Source organism: Asterias rubens, chromosome 15 (genome assembly GCF_902459465.1).
Source record: "Asterias rubens chromosome 15, eAstRub1.3, whole genome shotgun sequence".
NCBI lineage: Eukaryota > Metazoa > Echinodermata > Asteroidea > Forcipulatida > Asteriidae > Asterias > Asterias rubens.
The window spans coordinates 7,884,309-7,897,692 of record NC_047076.1 but is presented as its reverse complement, the minus strand read 5'-3'; the positions used below and the strand labels follow the sequence as shown (position 1 = coordinate 7,897,692).

The 13,384-nt window shown below is 38.2% G+C and overlaps 1 protein-coding gene and 1 non-coding gene across 2 annotated transcripts; one reads left to right on the top strand and one right to left on the bottom strand.

The window, feature by feature from the left end:
* The first annotated feature begins 36 nt into the window (after positions 1 to 36).
* On the top strand, positions 37 to 109 carry Trnam-cau. The gene has a single exon. It is a non-coding gene; the product is annotated as a tRNA-Met (tRNA).
* A 295-nt stretch (positions 110 to 404) lies between these two features.
* Positions 405 to 12,706, bottom strand: LOC117299792. The gene is made up of 10 exons (XM_033783313.1): positions 12,567 to 12,706; positions 11,815 to 11,932; positions 11,029 to 11,140; positions 8,929 to 9,030; positions 6,829 to 6,992; positions 5,962 to 6,158; positions 4,823 to 5,018; positions 3,653 to 3,795; positions 2,791 to 2,959; positions 405 to 2,142 (listed from the first exon to the last, which is right to left on the bottom strand). Exons 1-10 carry the CDS (start codon positions 12,641 to 12,643, stop codon positions 2,074 to 2,076), a joined length of 1,347 nt encoding a protein of 448 aa, XP_033639204.1. The 5' UTR covers positions 12,644 to 12,706; the 3' UTR covers positions 405 to 2,073.
* Between the last annotated feature and the right edge of the window lie 678 nt (positions 12,707 to 13,384).

Below are 13,384 nucleotides of genomic sequence, written 5' to 3'. Positions count from 1 at the left end.
AGTATATAAACCTTAAAAATACCATCGTGAACAGATGCCTCGTTGGCGCAGTCGGCAGCGCGTCAGTCTCATAATCTGAAGGTCGTGAGTTCGAGCCTCACACGGGGCACGTATTTTTCCAATTTTTTTTATTTTATAAAGTTTTGTTCATTTTTCATTCTCACTTTCAGTATCGGAAATTTTTGGGGTAGTCATTGTCGAATTTGTTTGAGTGTGCCATACAAGCATTTAATAATGCCTTTATAAATCTCAGTGGCGTCATCTTACAAGTTTGTATGAATCTTAGAATGGCTTCAGTGTATGGTTCATTCTTCAAAATATACTCAACAGTTCCCAAATATTTAATTCATTCAACTGTGGACAAAAACAGATATTTTGGCACATATGTTTCTTCTTCTCTCTGAGGTTTATTTTCAAAGATATTAAGAAGACAGTCAAATGATTCTCTTTAGTTACAAACTTTTAAAAGCTAAATGCTGAAATAAACCTGATGTGGATCGATATGCTAGTTAATTTCATTTGTACACACTTTAATTTATACACAGTTGACCCTTTGAAAAAAGACTTCTATATTATTTACATGTGTTGATATAGTGATGTGACTTTACATGTGTTGATATAGTGATGTGACCAGTAATCTTCAATGAGCCAATGGGTAAAACGTCCGTCTCTTTCTCATAGCCGACGGAGGTCGGAATCATGTTGAGATTTGCCCACTCTTGTCTATCCCTCATCAAATTAGAAAGACCAGTTGGAAGCTCGCACAAGTAAAACTTGTTACTGGTATATTACTCATGTCTCCTAAGCAGAATATTTTTAAGCAATATTGTCTGCTTAAGCAGCTCTATGAAACTGGGCAAAGCTAAGAGACAGTTTTTTTTAATGTTTCTGAAAGAGTGCCCTGCTAGTCTCATGCAACGCTGATTTGTGTTTCAGTGGATGGTTTGGGTTCATCGAATACTTTAGAGTTAGTCATATGTTGACCCCAGTGTAGTGTACATAAGTCTTGTGTATCATACATAACATAAGATCCTGGTATATTTCTTATAAGATCTGACTACTTTACATGTAAAATTCATAAAAGGTTCTAGTAAGAATCTTATAAGACTGCTCTGAGCAGTTCAATACAGGTTCTTATAATCTTATAAGAATCTTAATACAATTCGCGTAAGACTGTTCTTTAGTAGTTCAATACAGTTTCTTGTAATATTCTTATTAGAATCTTTTAGGATTCTTATAAGATTCTTATAAGTTGTCTATAATAGTATTTCATACGTGTATACTTCTACCAGATTAACAGTATAACCATAGAGCTAAATATCAGAACTAGAGGAGCAAAACCATGTGATCCTATAGAGGGCAAAAGTCCCCCTGCCAAAATAAGTATATCCCAACTGGGTAAAAACCCCTACTACTAAACAGTCTATCAAAACAAGGGAAAAATTTCCCCCTGCCAAAAAAAGTATTATATCCCAAACAGAGTAAAAGTATACCTCTGCTTTATAGATCACATAGAATGCAGAAGTCTCAGTGCCAAATATCCTGAACAGGGTATTTTAAAGTATACCCCTGCCTGCTTTAACGATCACATAGTATGCAGAAGTTTCAGTGCCAAATATCCTGAACAGGGTATTTTAAAGTATACCCCTGCTTTATAGATCACATAGAATGCAGAAGTCTCAGTGCCAAATATCCTGAACAGGGTATTTTAAAGTATACCCCCTGCTTTATAGATCACATAGAATGCAGAAGTTTCAGTGCCAAATATCCTGAACAGGGTATTTTAAAGTATACCCCTGCTTTTTAGATCACATAGAATGCAGAAGTCTCAGTGCCAAATATCCTGAACAGGGTATTTTAAAGTATACCCCTGCTATAAAGATCACATACAATGCAGAAGTCTGTGCCAAATATCCTGAACAGGGTATTTTAAAGTATACCCCTGCTATAAAGATATCTAACAATATAGCTTGAATAGGACCAAAAAAAACGTCAAAATAATAGACTCGGACATACACAAGGTCACTCTTGACTAATGTATATACTGCCTTTTCTTGAAGTGAACAATTTGTTCTAAAAGTTGTGTACAGCTTCTTTCAAGTACTCCAGCCATTCCGATATCCTTGGTGATTCTTGAGGTGGCTGGAAAAAAAGAAAAAAATAGTCTAATACTTTCAGTGTACAGGTCAAACAGGTAATGCAATTATTTGCGAGGCAATAATACATTAGAAACCAACTACATTCTTCAGGCAGAGTGTGATTGTATGTAAATGAATAAATCCTGACAAATTGATGACAGGAAGTTATGGTACTTTACTGCAGTCAGTTGTAGGGTTTTAACACAAATCACCCCGATGATATTAGAAAAACCCTAAGATGAGTTTTGGTTCTTTGTAAAATAAACGCCAGGTCTTTCATGTATGTTATGGTAATTTGGCCTAATTTAAAAAAAAAACTGCTTTACAGGGAAACTCCAGTAAAGATTTTCTTAGTGTTGCGCCACGAAACCTGGAAACTAAACATCCTTTTCACCAGTGGGTGAGTTAACATTGAACTGGGCCATTAAACTTCATGGATGAGCACTTAATCTGCCTGCTGGGGCAGGCAGCAGCCCTACTGGTTTGTGCATGATCCAATTAAGTCCACTGTTTGGAAAAGGAATTACATGGGGATAACAGGTGTGAGTTGTCAGATGAAAAGGATGTTTTATTCCAGCCTCTTTCTTTAAAGGAGCTATCCTGTAATGGGAAAATGGCACATGAGATTAAACTTGTGCTAAGCAATGCTCACCTTCAACTCCTCGATGGGTGGGTGTTTGGAAGCACCCTCTACTGATTTCAGCTGGGTGAGGGTCAACCCTAGGGGTCCAGTGGCCACAGAGAGGGTACAGACAATGTGCCCGCTATCGCCTAAAATGACTCGAAGAATGCCTTCTTCACTCTGCCAGTCGATGGCATACCTAAAAACAACAGTGAAAAACATTCTTGTGACTTGAGATCAGATTGCAGGGTGGTATATAGTTTATCTATCATTCAAAACGCAAAGTGGATGATATTGAATGGTCAGACTGTTATAGGAGGGTTGACATGTGTACTGTACAATGTATTTAACACAGGAAATCATTGTAGGCTGGCATTGATCTAGCATTTAAAACCACATGGATGACATTGAATGGTCAGACAGTAGGAGGGTTGACTGTGCACTATGCAGATATATTTAACACACAAAATCATTGTAGGCTGGCATTGATCTATCGTACAAAACCACAGTGGATGTTATTGAATAGTCAGACAGTAGAAGGGTTAGAGAAAATCATCAACCAAACAAAAGGTTATTAAGAATAATAAGCAAGACCAGAAAAAGCTTGTAGGATAATTTGACATTTCAAAGCTTTAGAGACCAAATCATCATTTCTATGCCAAAACGTGGCTGTTTTATAAGCAGTTTAAAGTGAAAATGGCTGGGAATCTTTTATTTTTTATTACAGAAACCATGAGTAAGTAATTTGCCGCAATGGACAAACTATCATTTTTTAATATTTTGGGCTGAACTTCACTTTAACTCCATCAAATGCCACTTATCCTAAAGACCTCACTGTAATTTCCCAAAGAGACACCCCCCCCCTAAAAAGTAGCTTTCTCTATTAACTCACTGATGGCGGAGCTGTTCCACTTCCATGAATAGGGGTGCATGATTTTTAAGTTTCTTCATCACAGCAGACACTAAGAAAGCAATGTTATTTTTTCTCACTCCCTCTGCTACAAGATCTGAAATGTCCAGCGTCTCAATATCAATCTAAAGGGGGGAATGAAACAGTTATGATACAAAATATTTAATGTACATGTCCTTGCTTGTTGGAACTCCTTTAAAGTTAGATTGGCCTACATATCTGAACAACCAATATGCATCTTTGTTAAAGACACTGGACACTATTGGTAATTGTCAAAGACCAGTCTTCTCACTTACTGTATCTCAACATATGCATAAAATAACAAACCTGTGAAAATTTGAGCTCAATCTGTCATCGAAGTTGCGAGATAATAATGAAAGAAAAAACACCCTTGTCACACTGAGTTGTGTGCTTTCAGATGCTTGATTTTGAGACCTCCAATTCTAAATCTGAGGTCTCAAAATCAAACTTGTGGAAAACTACTCCACTTCAGAGGGAGCCGTTTCTCACAATAATTTATACTACCAACCTCTCCCCATTACTCGTTACCAAGTAAGGTTTTATGCTAATAATTATTTTGAGTAATCACCAATAGTGTCCACTGCCTTTAAAAGGTAATCACTCTAAAAAATAAATGGCAATAAAAGTACAGCAGCTTTCAATGGTACAAAGTGTTTTTGGAATCATTTCACTTTGAGATAATGTGGTTATGTAAAAAGACAGTTTTTATGCCAACAAATTTGAATCAGATTGTGTATTGCCATCAGGGATTATATTTCCTGCCTGTCAATCAAATCAGTGTTTATCCTCCTCTAACTTTAAAAACTGAGAATCATAAAGCCCGGTTCATACTTCCTGCGAATGCAATGCAAAGTTTTGTGATGCAATCATAATCGGTACACCCTGTTTTTCATTTTGTGATGCAAGACACTTCGCATTGCACGAAGCGTTCGCAGGAAGTATGAACCAGGGTTTACTGTCAATACGTATCTCAGACCGAGTATTCCAACTACTGATTGTTCTTCCTGCATGGACATAATCGCTCCAGAATTTGTTTGCCGTTATCTCAAAAACTTGCATTCCTGAACAACTTAACATTTATATTAGCAGATGTTTTTGACTGGTTTGATCCAAGCGTAAAGACAAACTTACTGTGGCTGAGCTCAGCGTCTTAGGTTCCCATTCGGCAGTGCCTGGTTTAAAGTGCAACGTCAGTACAGCCTTCATGCCCTCTCTGTCGCTTAAACTACAACCTGCTGTGTTAAGCTCTAATGTCCAGGAATCGTTGCCGAGCGATCGCTCTGAGACGCCCGTAAGTTCAACCAGGTTTTGGTAAGCTGAGTCACACCTAAAGATAAGATTGATAAACTTTGATAACTTGTTTTTGTTTACCCTTACACCAATGTGTACTAAAGGGAAGGTATACGTTTGGTAATTAAACATTTGGTAAAAAGCCTACAGCAGCATTTGATAGTATAAAGCACTTAGAGAATCATTTCACTTTGAGATAATGTGGTTATGTAAAAAGACAGTTTTTATGCCCAAAAATTTGAATCAGATTGTGTAGTGCCATCAGGGATTATATTTCCTTCCTGGATATATAATAAATATTCACTCTGGTTTTTCGGCAATATCTTAAAAAACGTGACATCACCTTTTATCTTCCAGTACGCGCTAATCCACCAATCAGATGCTTGAACTGGAGGGGGGATAAAAACATATATACTACTTCCTCTGTTTTTATTACACAGTGTGTATTGTGAATGTCAATGCGTCACGCTCCGTATACGAACAGTGGAAAAATTACCTTCTAACTTTGTGCGCTTCGTCGCGAAACAACGTTCTGAAATTTTAAGCTTTGCGCGTTGCATGTGAAACTGGAAGATAAATTCATTTTAACACGCTCTTGGAATACGAGAAAATATAGTGCGTCTGCGTCCCATATCCAACTCCGCCTACGGCCTCGTTGGATATATGGGACGCAGAAGCGCTACATTTTTTTGTATTCCACGAGCGTGCGTGTGATAACTTATATTGAAATGAAACTTACAGATGTTAGTTTTATTTTATACATCTACATTTATATTATGATTAAAACAATCAAACAGTTCGAAAAACCAACCGTATAATTTGGGTTTAAGCACTTTATACTATTCTGAACAAGAAGTTAGTGTCTTTCTTTGTATTATCACTACTAGTATTAAGAAACAGGAATTTGGAAACATTACAAAAATGTATATAAACACCAGATAAAAAGGAATATTTAGATTTTGTTTTCTAGTCCTGATTACCATTTTCTCTTGTCCTGTTCTTGCTGTTGGTTTTCCAGCTGGCTCGCTTTCAAGTTAGACAGAGCTTGCCTAGCTAGTTCAGTCTCTGCCTGTGTTTCCTGACATTGGCTTCGAATGTCTGCAACTCCCTCCCTCAGGCGTGATAACAGTGGTTGATAATTGGACAATGTTTCTTCAGCTAGGCGTAACTCGGCAGTCTAATATTGAGACAAGAGAAAGCTTTGTTATATAGTTTGATGGCTTTTCCTTTCGATAGATCAGCGGCCCGTTGACGTCATCCCAGAGGTAAAATGATAATGAAATAATGATAAGATAGGATGAGCCAATAAGCAACCTTCTTTTCACATCTATGTAAGGGCGCCCTTTTTCAGTAACACCGAGAACTGAATACTGAGAGAGTTGTGACAACTTGCATTAGAAGCTGTTTAGTGTCCCAAGTGCCGCGGAGAATATTTCAGAATTCGGGAGACTAATTAGTTCTGAAAAGAGCTGTTCTGCTTAATCTACTGCTTGGGTCGAGGTAGGAAAGTGACTGGGATTACTACTTTTGCTTAAGCGGAGCACAGTGAGTTCTTCATTAGTCTCCATGTTTCGACTAGCCTGCCGTTGTCATCGTCAGGAGACTGTTTGAGAAGCACCCATCGATTTCACCTAAATCTTCCTAACTTATGGTTAATCTTAGGACTTGCACTGTAACAAGTAAACCTTAAGATTAATCCTAAGTTAGGACTAGTTACTCGTCCTAACTCGAGACAGGTTTAATCCTAGCGTTTTGTGAAATCAGCTGCTGGTCTCTTTTATAGGGATTCAGAGGTTTCATGAATATTCTATTTTAGCTTTACTCAATACTAGTAACAGGGTACAAACCTCGTTCTCAAACCTCTGCTGGAAATTCTGGACATTAAGGTCACTCCCCTCAAGCTCTGACAGTGATTGACTTCTAGTTTCAACAACCTGCTGGAGGGTGGCCATCTCTTCTTGGACTTGCTCAAGTCTGCTCTCAAAAGTTTCCAGTTTGGCTTGGAGTGTTTCTTAACATTGTAAAGGAAGGGAAACCAAATTGAAGTAATTGTCAAGATTTAAAACAGAACTTTTTATCTTACTGAACTCGAACTGGTCTCTTGTCTCTGGGCAAGCTTAGGTCTATTGGTAAAGACATTTAACCTAAAATGGGGGTGGTCGTGGAGGGTTTGAATCCCGCCCGTATTTTGCTATGGATTTTTATCACAGGACTAGGAAAAGCACAGAGCATAGAGTGCTTACCGCACATTATTGTAGGGTTAAAACAAGAAATACTATTCTTCATTTCACAATGAGTAATACATCAACAAGAAGTGTTTAAAATTGTCAAACTGTTGATTAATGACACTTGTGTGAGTCTACACATTTTTGGGGAAAGTCCACAATACTGCAGGGCTTGTAGCTCAGAGTCTTTAGACAGGGATTTCATCTTGGGCAATATCGATTTATTTTATTCACGATATATCGCTGACAATATATCGCGATATTCAATATGATCGCGATTAATTAGATTTGACATCATCAGTTTTCAAACTCCCAGTGAAAGTTGTAGAAGAGACAGTCACAGCATAAGAGAGGTGTTCTAATGACCTATTCTTCTGGTTTTACTCCAAACCTATGGGGTGCAAGATGTCTCAAGTAGGAAATACATTGCGATATTGCGATACTTAATCGATATCGCAATACATCGCGATATATCGCGATATATTGATATTGCGATTAAAACCAAATCGATCCGATATCGAAATAGTTTCCAAATTAGTATAGCGATATTCGATAATATCGTGATATCGCCCAAATGAAAAGAGACTAGAATCAAAATGAGAACATGGTTTTGTCATCTCAACTATTTTGTTTGAACAAAACATTCCAGAAGATTTATCTCTTGCTTTATGCTGGAATGGTCTACCTCAATCTGTTCATTTTAACAGTTCCATGAGTTCCTTCATATCCCAATTAAAAATCCACCTCTATCCTAAGTTACTCTAGTTTGTGTTATTGTTAATTGCATTGTTAGTGTTTGTAAAACGTGTAGTTTTGTAGTTTGGTTGCTTTTGTTTTTCTCAAGTGCTTCGTATAAATTTTGTAAAAAAGCTCAACATGAATAAGGTTAAGTAGGATTTGAAACTTTGCATGGTGGAAATACGATATAGAAAGGTTTGCTGTGACACCATGTAATGACTATCTCTAATGAGTTGGGGTGGTTCTGAAAAGAACCGTTGGTTTCAACTCAAATGTTTCGATCAGTATGCTCTGATCGTCTTCTGGAGAAAGGTTATTATTATTATTATTATTATTGTTGAGTGATACTAAGCAGGATTGTAAGATCAAGCTCAACATTTGAACAGCATTCTTTTGAGACAAAAATATTGAATTGAAAACCCCAAGACTGCTGAACTTGTCCTGTCTTGAGTTTACTGGCCCGATAATGAAATCACTGGCCTCGGGCCAATTGTCAAGTGTAGGCGAGCCCTGTTGTATACAAGAATGTATGGAAACAAGACTTGAAGGTATTACTGGACTATCTTTCATCTTTAAAGGCAGTGGACACTATTGGTAATTACTCAGAATAATTATTAGCATAAAACCTTACTTGGTAACGAGTAATGGGGAGAGGTTGATAGTATAAAACATCGTGAGAAAACGGCTCCCTCTGAAGAAACGTAGTTTTCGACGAAAGAAGTAATTTTCCACGAATTTGAATAAAAAATTTGAGGTCTCGAAGCATCTGAAAGCACACAACTTCGTGTGACAAGAGTGTGTTTTTTTTTCATTATTATCTCGCACCTCGACAACCGATTGTGCTCAAATTTTCACAGGTTTGTTATTTTATGCATATGTTGAGATACACCAACTGTGAAGGCTAGTCTTTGACAATTACCAATAGTGTCCACTGCCTTTAAGTGAGAACAATGGAAAGTGATGGCTTGATTATTATACACTTACTATCCTCGGTTGCTGTAATCATTTCTTTGACTTTTTCTTCAAGATCAGCAGCGGACCTCTTGGCTCCCTTGAGCTGACTCCTGACCTCTTTAGCTTCTTCATCTAGTTGATAAAATAAATAAATAGTTATAAAAATAAAAAGGGATTTATATAGCGCCTTATGCTAGGCATCAAAGTGCTTAACGCAAACACAAAATACAGTTCGGTAAAAAGCAACACATAATACAGAGTATACAGTTATAAAACTCCTTAGAAATTTTTATTATTATTAAAACACCCCGCAGGGTGGATTGGTGCGCGTTACCAGTCTTATTATCAAACAAAACAGAACAGAAGCAACACAGGGTTTCAGGCATGCTGATAATGTTAAAATTATAAGACTCATTTATTTACATAGCGCTATGTAACAGTTAGCACTCTGCAGCCAATCATACTAAAAATCACCAGGTTTTTTTTTTGTTTTTATTTTGCAAGTTGCCAGACACACAAGGCCTGAGGGCCACTTCAAGGTGTGGGCTACAATTTTTTTTCCCCAGAGGCTATTGCCACCTACTCCTAGGGCTGAAACAGGGTTACCCCTTTTACAGTCCATACAGATGTAGGCTTGGGTATCATCAATCCGAAGCCTGGCCGGTAGAGCAGAAAGTACTACCTCCCCAATTTTATGTAGCAAGTGTCACAACCGGGATTCGATCCCACACTCTGCTGATCAAACACCAGAGCTTGAACCCGGTGCTCTTAACCGCTCGACCATGACACGCCACAGTACTGGGTACTGGTTGCGCATTACACAACACACTTATTTGTTGGAAGTAGGAAGCAATTGTGTTATCATTTTTTCCCTTCTATTTTTATGAGAGATCGCCTAACATCAGAAGGCCACGGAAGGCTACTTCAAGGTAAAGGCTAAACTGAACTGATTTGGGCTGTCGACCTATAAATGAACTGTCACCAGGGGCACGTTGCCACCTATTCCTTGGGCTGAAACAGGGTTACCCCTACAAAGTCTGTAAGGATGTAGGCATGGGTACCATCCACTAGGAGCCTGGCTGGTAAAGCACATTGCTCTACCTTCTCAATTTTTTACAAAGAAAATGTATTAAGTGCCTTGTTCAAGGGCAAAAGTGCCAAGACCGGGAATCAAATAAACACTCCACTGATCAAAAAGCCTGATTAACTGTCTGCCTTTATGTATAGTTTACAAGAAAATAGTTAATGGCCTGGGTCCAGATTATTTCATGGCTCTGCTTACCGCAAAATTCTGTGCTTACCATCACGATTCCCCACTTGCGTGCAAGCTCCAAATTTCTGTGCTAGCCTTGTAAGCATAAAATGCCTAGTAACGCGGAGTACGCACGTGCAGAAGCCAAAATTCGCCGCTAACTCGAAATATGCTTGCCATAAGTACTGGAGCGTGTTTTGGCGACCATGACCAGAAACAAGTTTCTGATGTCAAATTCACTGACCGAAACAATTTCAGAGAGCTACGCGAAAACGGGTTGGTAACCAGAAACAGTTCATGAGGTAGGTACATCTCTTGAAAATTTATGCTCTCAAAATATACAGCCGTCATTTTATTATCGAGGAATGGAACTTAGTCTTTGTAATTTTACCAACATTATTTAATTGTTATGCTTCAAAGTATTTCTTTTTTAAAAGAATTCCAGTACGTTTTCCGTTAGTTTTTAGAGTCCGCCATCTTAAAACCAAGCCTAACCGAGCCAACAAGTCGGTTACGGATTGGTCGGAACAGCGGTTCAACCGAACACGCAAAAACGCTCGACCAGCGACCAAAGCTCAAACATGTTTCTGGTTAGGGTCGCCAAAACGCGCTCCAGAATTCCCTGCTTCCGTAAGCGCCGATTCTGTGCTTACGGTAAGCAGAGCCATTAATCTGGGCCCAGATCTTTTGACCCAAGCAGAGTCTTTCTTGAAGGCTATAATATGACAACACAGCCTTCATTTAGTCTTTTGGTAGGGTCGAAACGTCGGCCTGTTAACTTTTTTTATTTTATGAACGCAGAAGATCATTTTGGTTGGTAAGCAGTAAGCAACAGCTAGGGTATATTTTCTCTTTTTAGTATACTTTGATAATATTACCACACGATGCTGGTGAGGGCCACTCATCTTTAGGTACATTCTCAAGGTTATCCAGCAGCTTAATGCGACTCAGGAGCTGCACAAAAGCAATCTTTTTTTTCTTGAATTCATCCTGGAATTAGACAAAATAAGGAACATAATTTAGATATTTATATGTATAGATTATTTGTATTTATTTGAAGCTTGCTTTGTTTTGAAAATTTCTAATCACTTTGGGGTATGGTAGAGACCTCAACACAAAATAAAAGTATTGCTCGTGAGCCCATTTTAACTCTAAAACATGGCGGTTGATTTGGGGGAAACCATAAGACAACGGCATTGTAGCTCAAAGTGTTTAGTGGACAAGTTTTCAAGACCATAATTGATTATAATATGAGAAACAACTTGTATACAGCAATCATGATCTACATCTCTACATCTATGACAATACTTGTCAACGCATTTTCAGCATCTATACAAGGTAAACAGACAATGAAGAATTTTCAGTTTTAGAAGTGGGAGGAAAACCCCAGAGAATTGTTCCGCGGAAAACCCACTTAGTCAAGTAGGGACTGAAAAACCCAATCCACATAGAGCCCCCCGGTAGGTGGGATTCGAACCGGGGTCCCCAGAGGTGGAAGGCGAGGCAAGACACCACTGCGCCAACCTGACTTTTTATTTGTCCTTGGGAAAAAAGGTAGGGAAATTTCACTGAGCACAAGGGCTAACCTTTACACTATTCAGACTATTTTGTATTATTTATTTGTTTTTATCTTCCAAATCCTGGCTAAAGCCTTTGACCCTTACCACCACCTGCTGACACTCAATCCTAACATCGGAAGGCAGATTATCTCCATCTCCTTGGCATTCTGTCTTGACTTTCTTTGGGAGGACATTTATCTCATCTTTAATTTGACTCAAAACCCTGTAAATGTAAACAGCAAAATAAATCAGGTGCAACACTTAGAGCTGTCCACCATCTAGTCCTGTGACTTCAGTTTAATTGTATTTTTCCTAAATGAAACCAACTAAGGACCAAGTAAAAAATTAGGCCCAGTAACTGGGGTGCTGTACTCCTGTTTTAAAAAATGTTGTCATTATCGGTCGATGACAAAATTTTGATAAAAAGTACAGCGCCCCAGTCACAGGGTCTAGTACTAGTACGTAGCCCACCTTGTTGAGCTGTAGGCTACTGTACTGGCTCCCTTTTAATCGGTCTCTCATCACAGTCGCCATTACAACTGTGATGAGACCGATGTTAAAATAGAGAGCCGATACAGCTCAACAAGGTGGGCTACTGCTTTTAACATCGGTCTCTCATTAAAACAAAATATGTACAAAAATAAAAAATAAAACAATTAAAAAACAGCTTTGGTTGACCTACTGACTAAACAATTTTGTCATTTTGGTTTGTACAAAAATGAAAGTTCCACCACGTACCGCACCACACGCAGCAGACAGACAAGCAGACCATGTATTTTTATAATAAACAAAATAATTTTTAAGCATTTGATGAACCACATTTGTTGCTATACATAATAAAGATGACATACACAAACCTTTTTTGATTTTGTAAAAACTCTTCGGATGAAGAAATCAAAAGATGAGCGTCGACTTCGTCTTGTTTTGTCTCCATTTTGCCGCAGTTTGTTGTTTTGTTTTCTTTGAATGAGCCGCAAAATAATAACTGGTGTCCTGATCGAAGTAGCAGCAAACAAGTTGCACTGTCAAAGAACAGCGTAAGCCGTTAATATGCACATTGATCAAGGGACACCAGCGACCCATTGTAAATGAGTATCGCCCTCTCTTGGTCATACTTAATGAAAAACTTTTAACTTTCTTGTCAATCATTCTTTGTTAAATGCCATTTAACCAGTCACTTTCGGGAATTCCCTCGTGGTTTATTAATTTAAAAACGGTTAAACAAAATTTTAAAACTAACCACAACAACTGAGGGGAGTCAGGGTTCTGTCTCTGCCTTTCACCTCATCTGTGGACCCCGGTTAGATACCCGGACGGGGCATTGCATGTGGATAACAGGTTTTTATCCCTTCCACCAGTGTCCCTGATACTATAATAATAAGGGTTTCCCCCCTACGTCTCAAACTAGCTTCATTGCTTTCTTAACAAACAGATGGGTGTGAAGTTTCCGTAAGGATGCTTTGCCGACTAGTGTAGTCGGCAAAGCATCCTTACTTTTTAGATTCAGACTTTGTAAACATACGTCCGACGCAAATTCAATTTACACAAAATATTGTTTTCAATAGTTAAATTTTGGGGCATAAAATTATGAATTTTACATACTATTCATTACAAAATCATCACATGGGCAAATTCATCAGATTTTTACACAAATATTTGCATAAAAATGTACAGT

Coding starts and splice junctions, on each gene's coding strand:
- LOC117299792 (XM_033783313.1), bottom strand. CDS start 12,643: ATGGAGACAAAACAAGACGAAGTCGACGCTCATCTTTTGATTTCTTCA. Junction 6,993..8,928: donor GATTACAGCAACCGAGGATA/GTAAGTGTATAA, acceptor TACAATGTTAAG/AAACACTCCAAGCCAAACTG. Junction 2,143..2,790: donor CACCCATCGAGGAGTTGAAG/GTGAGCATTGCT, acceptor CTTTTTTTCCAG/CCACCTCAAGAATCACCAAG.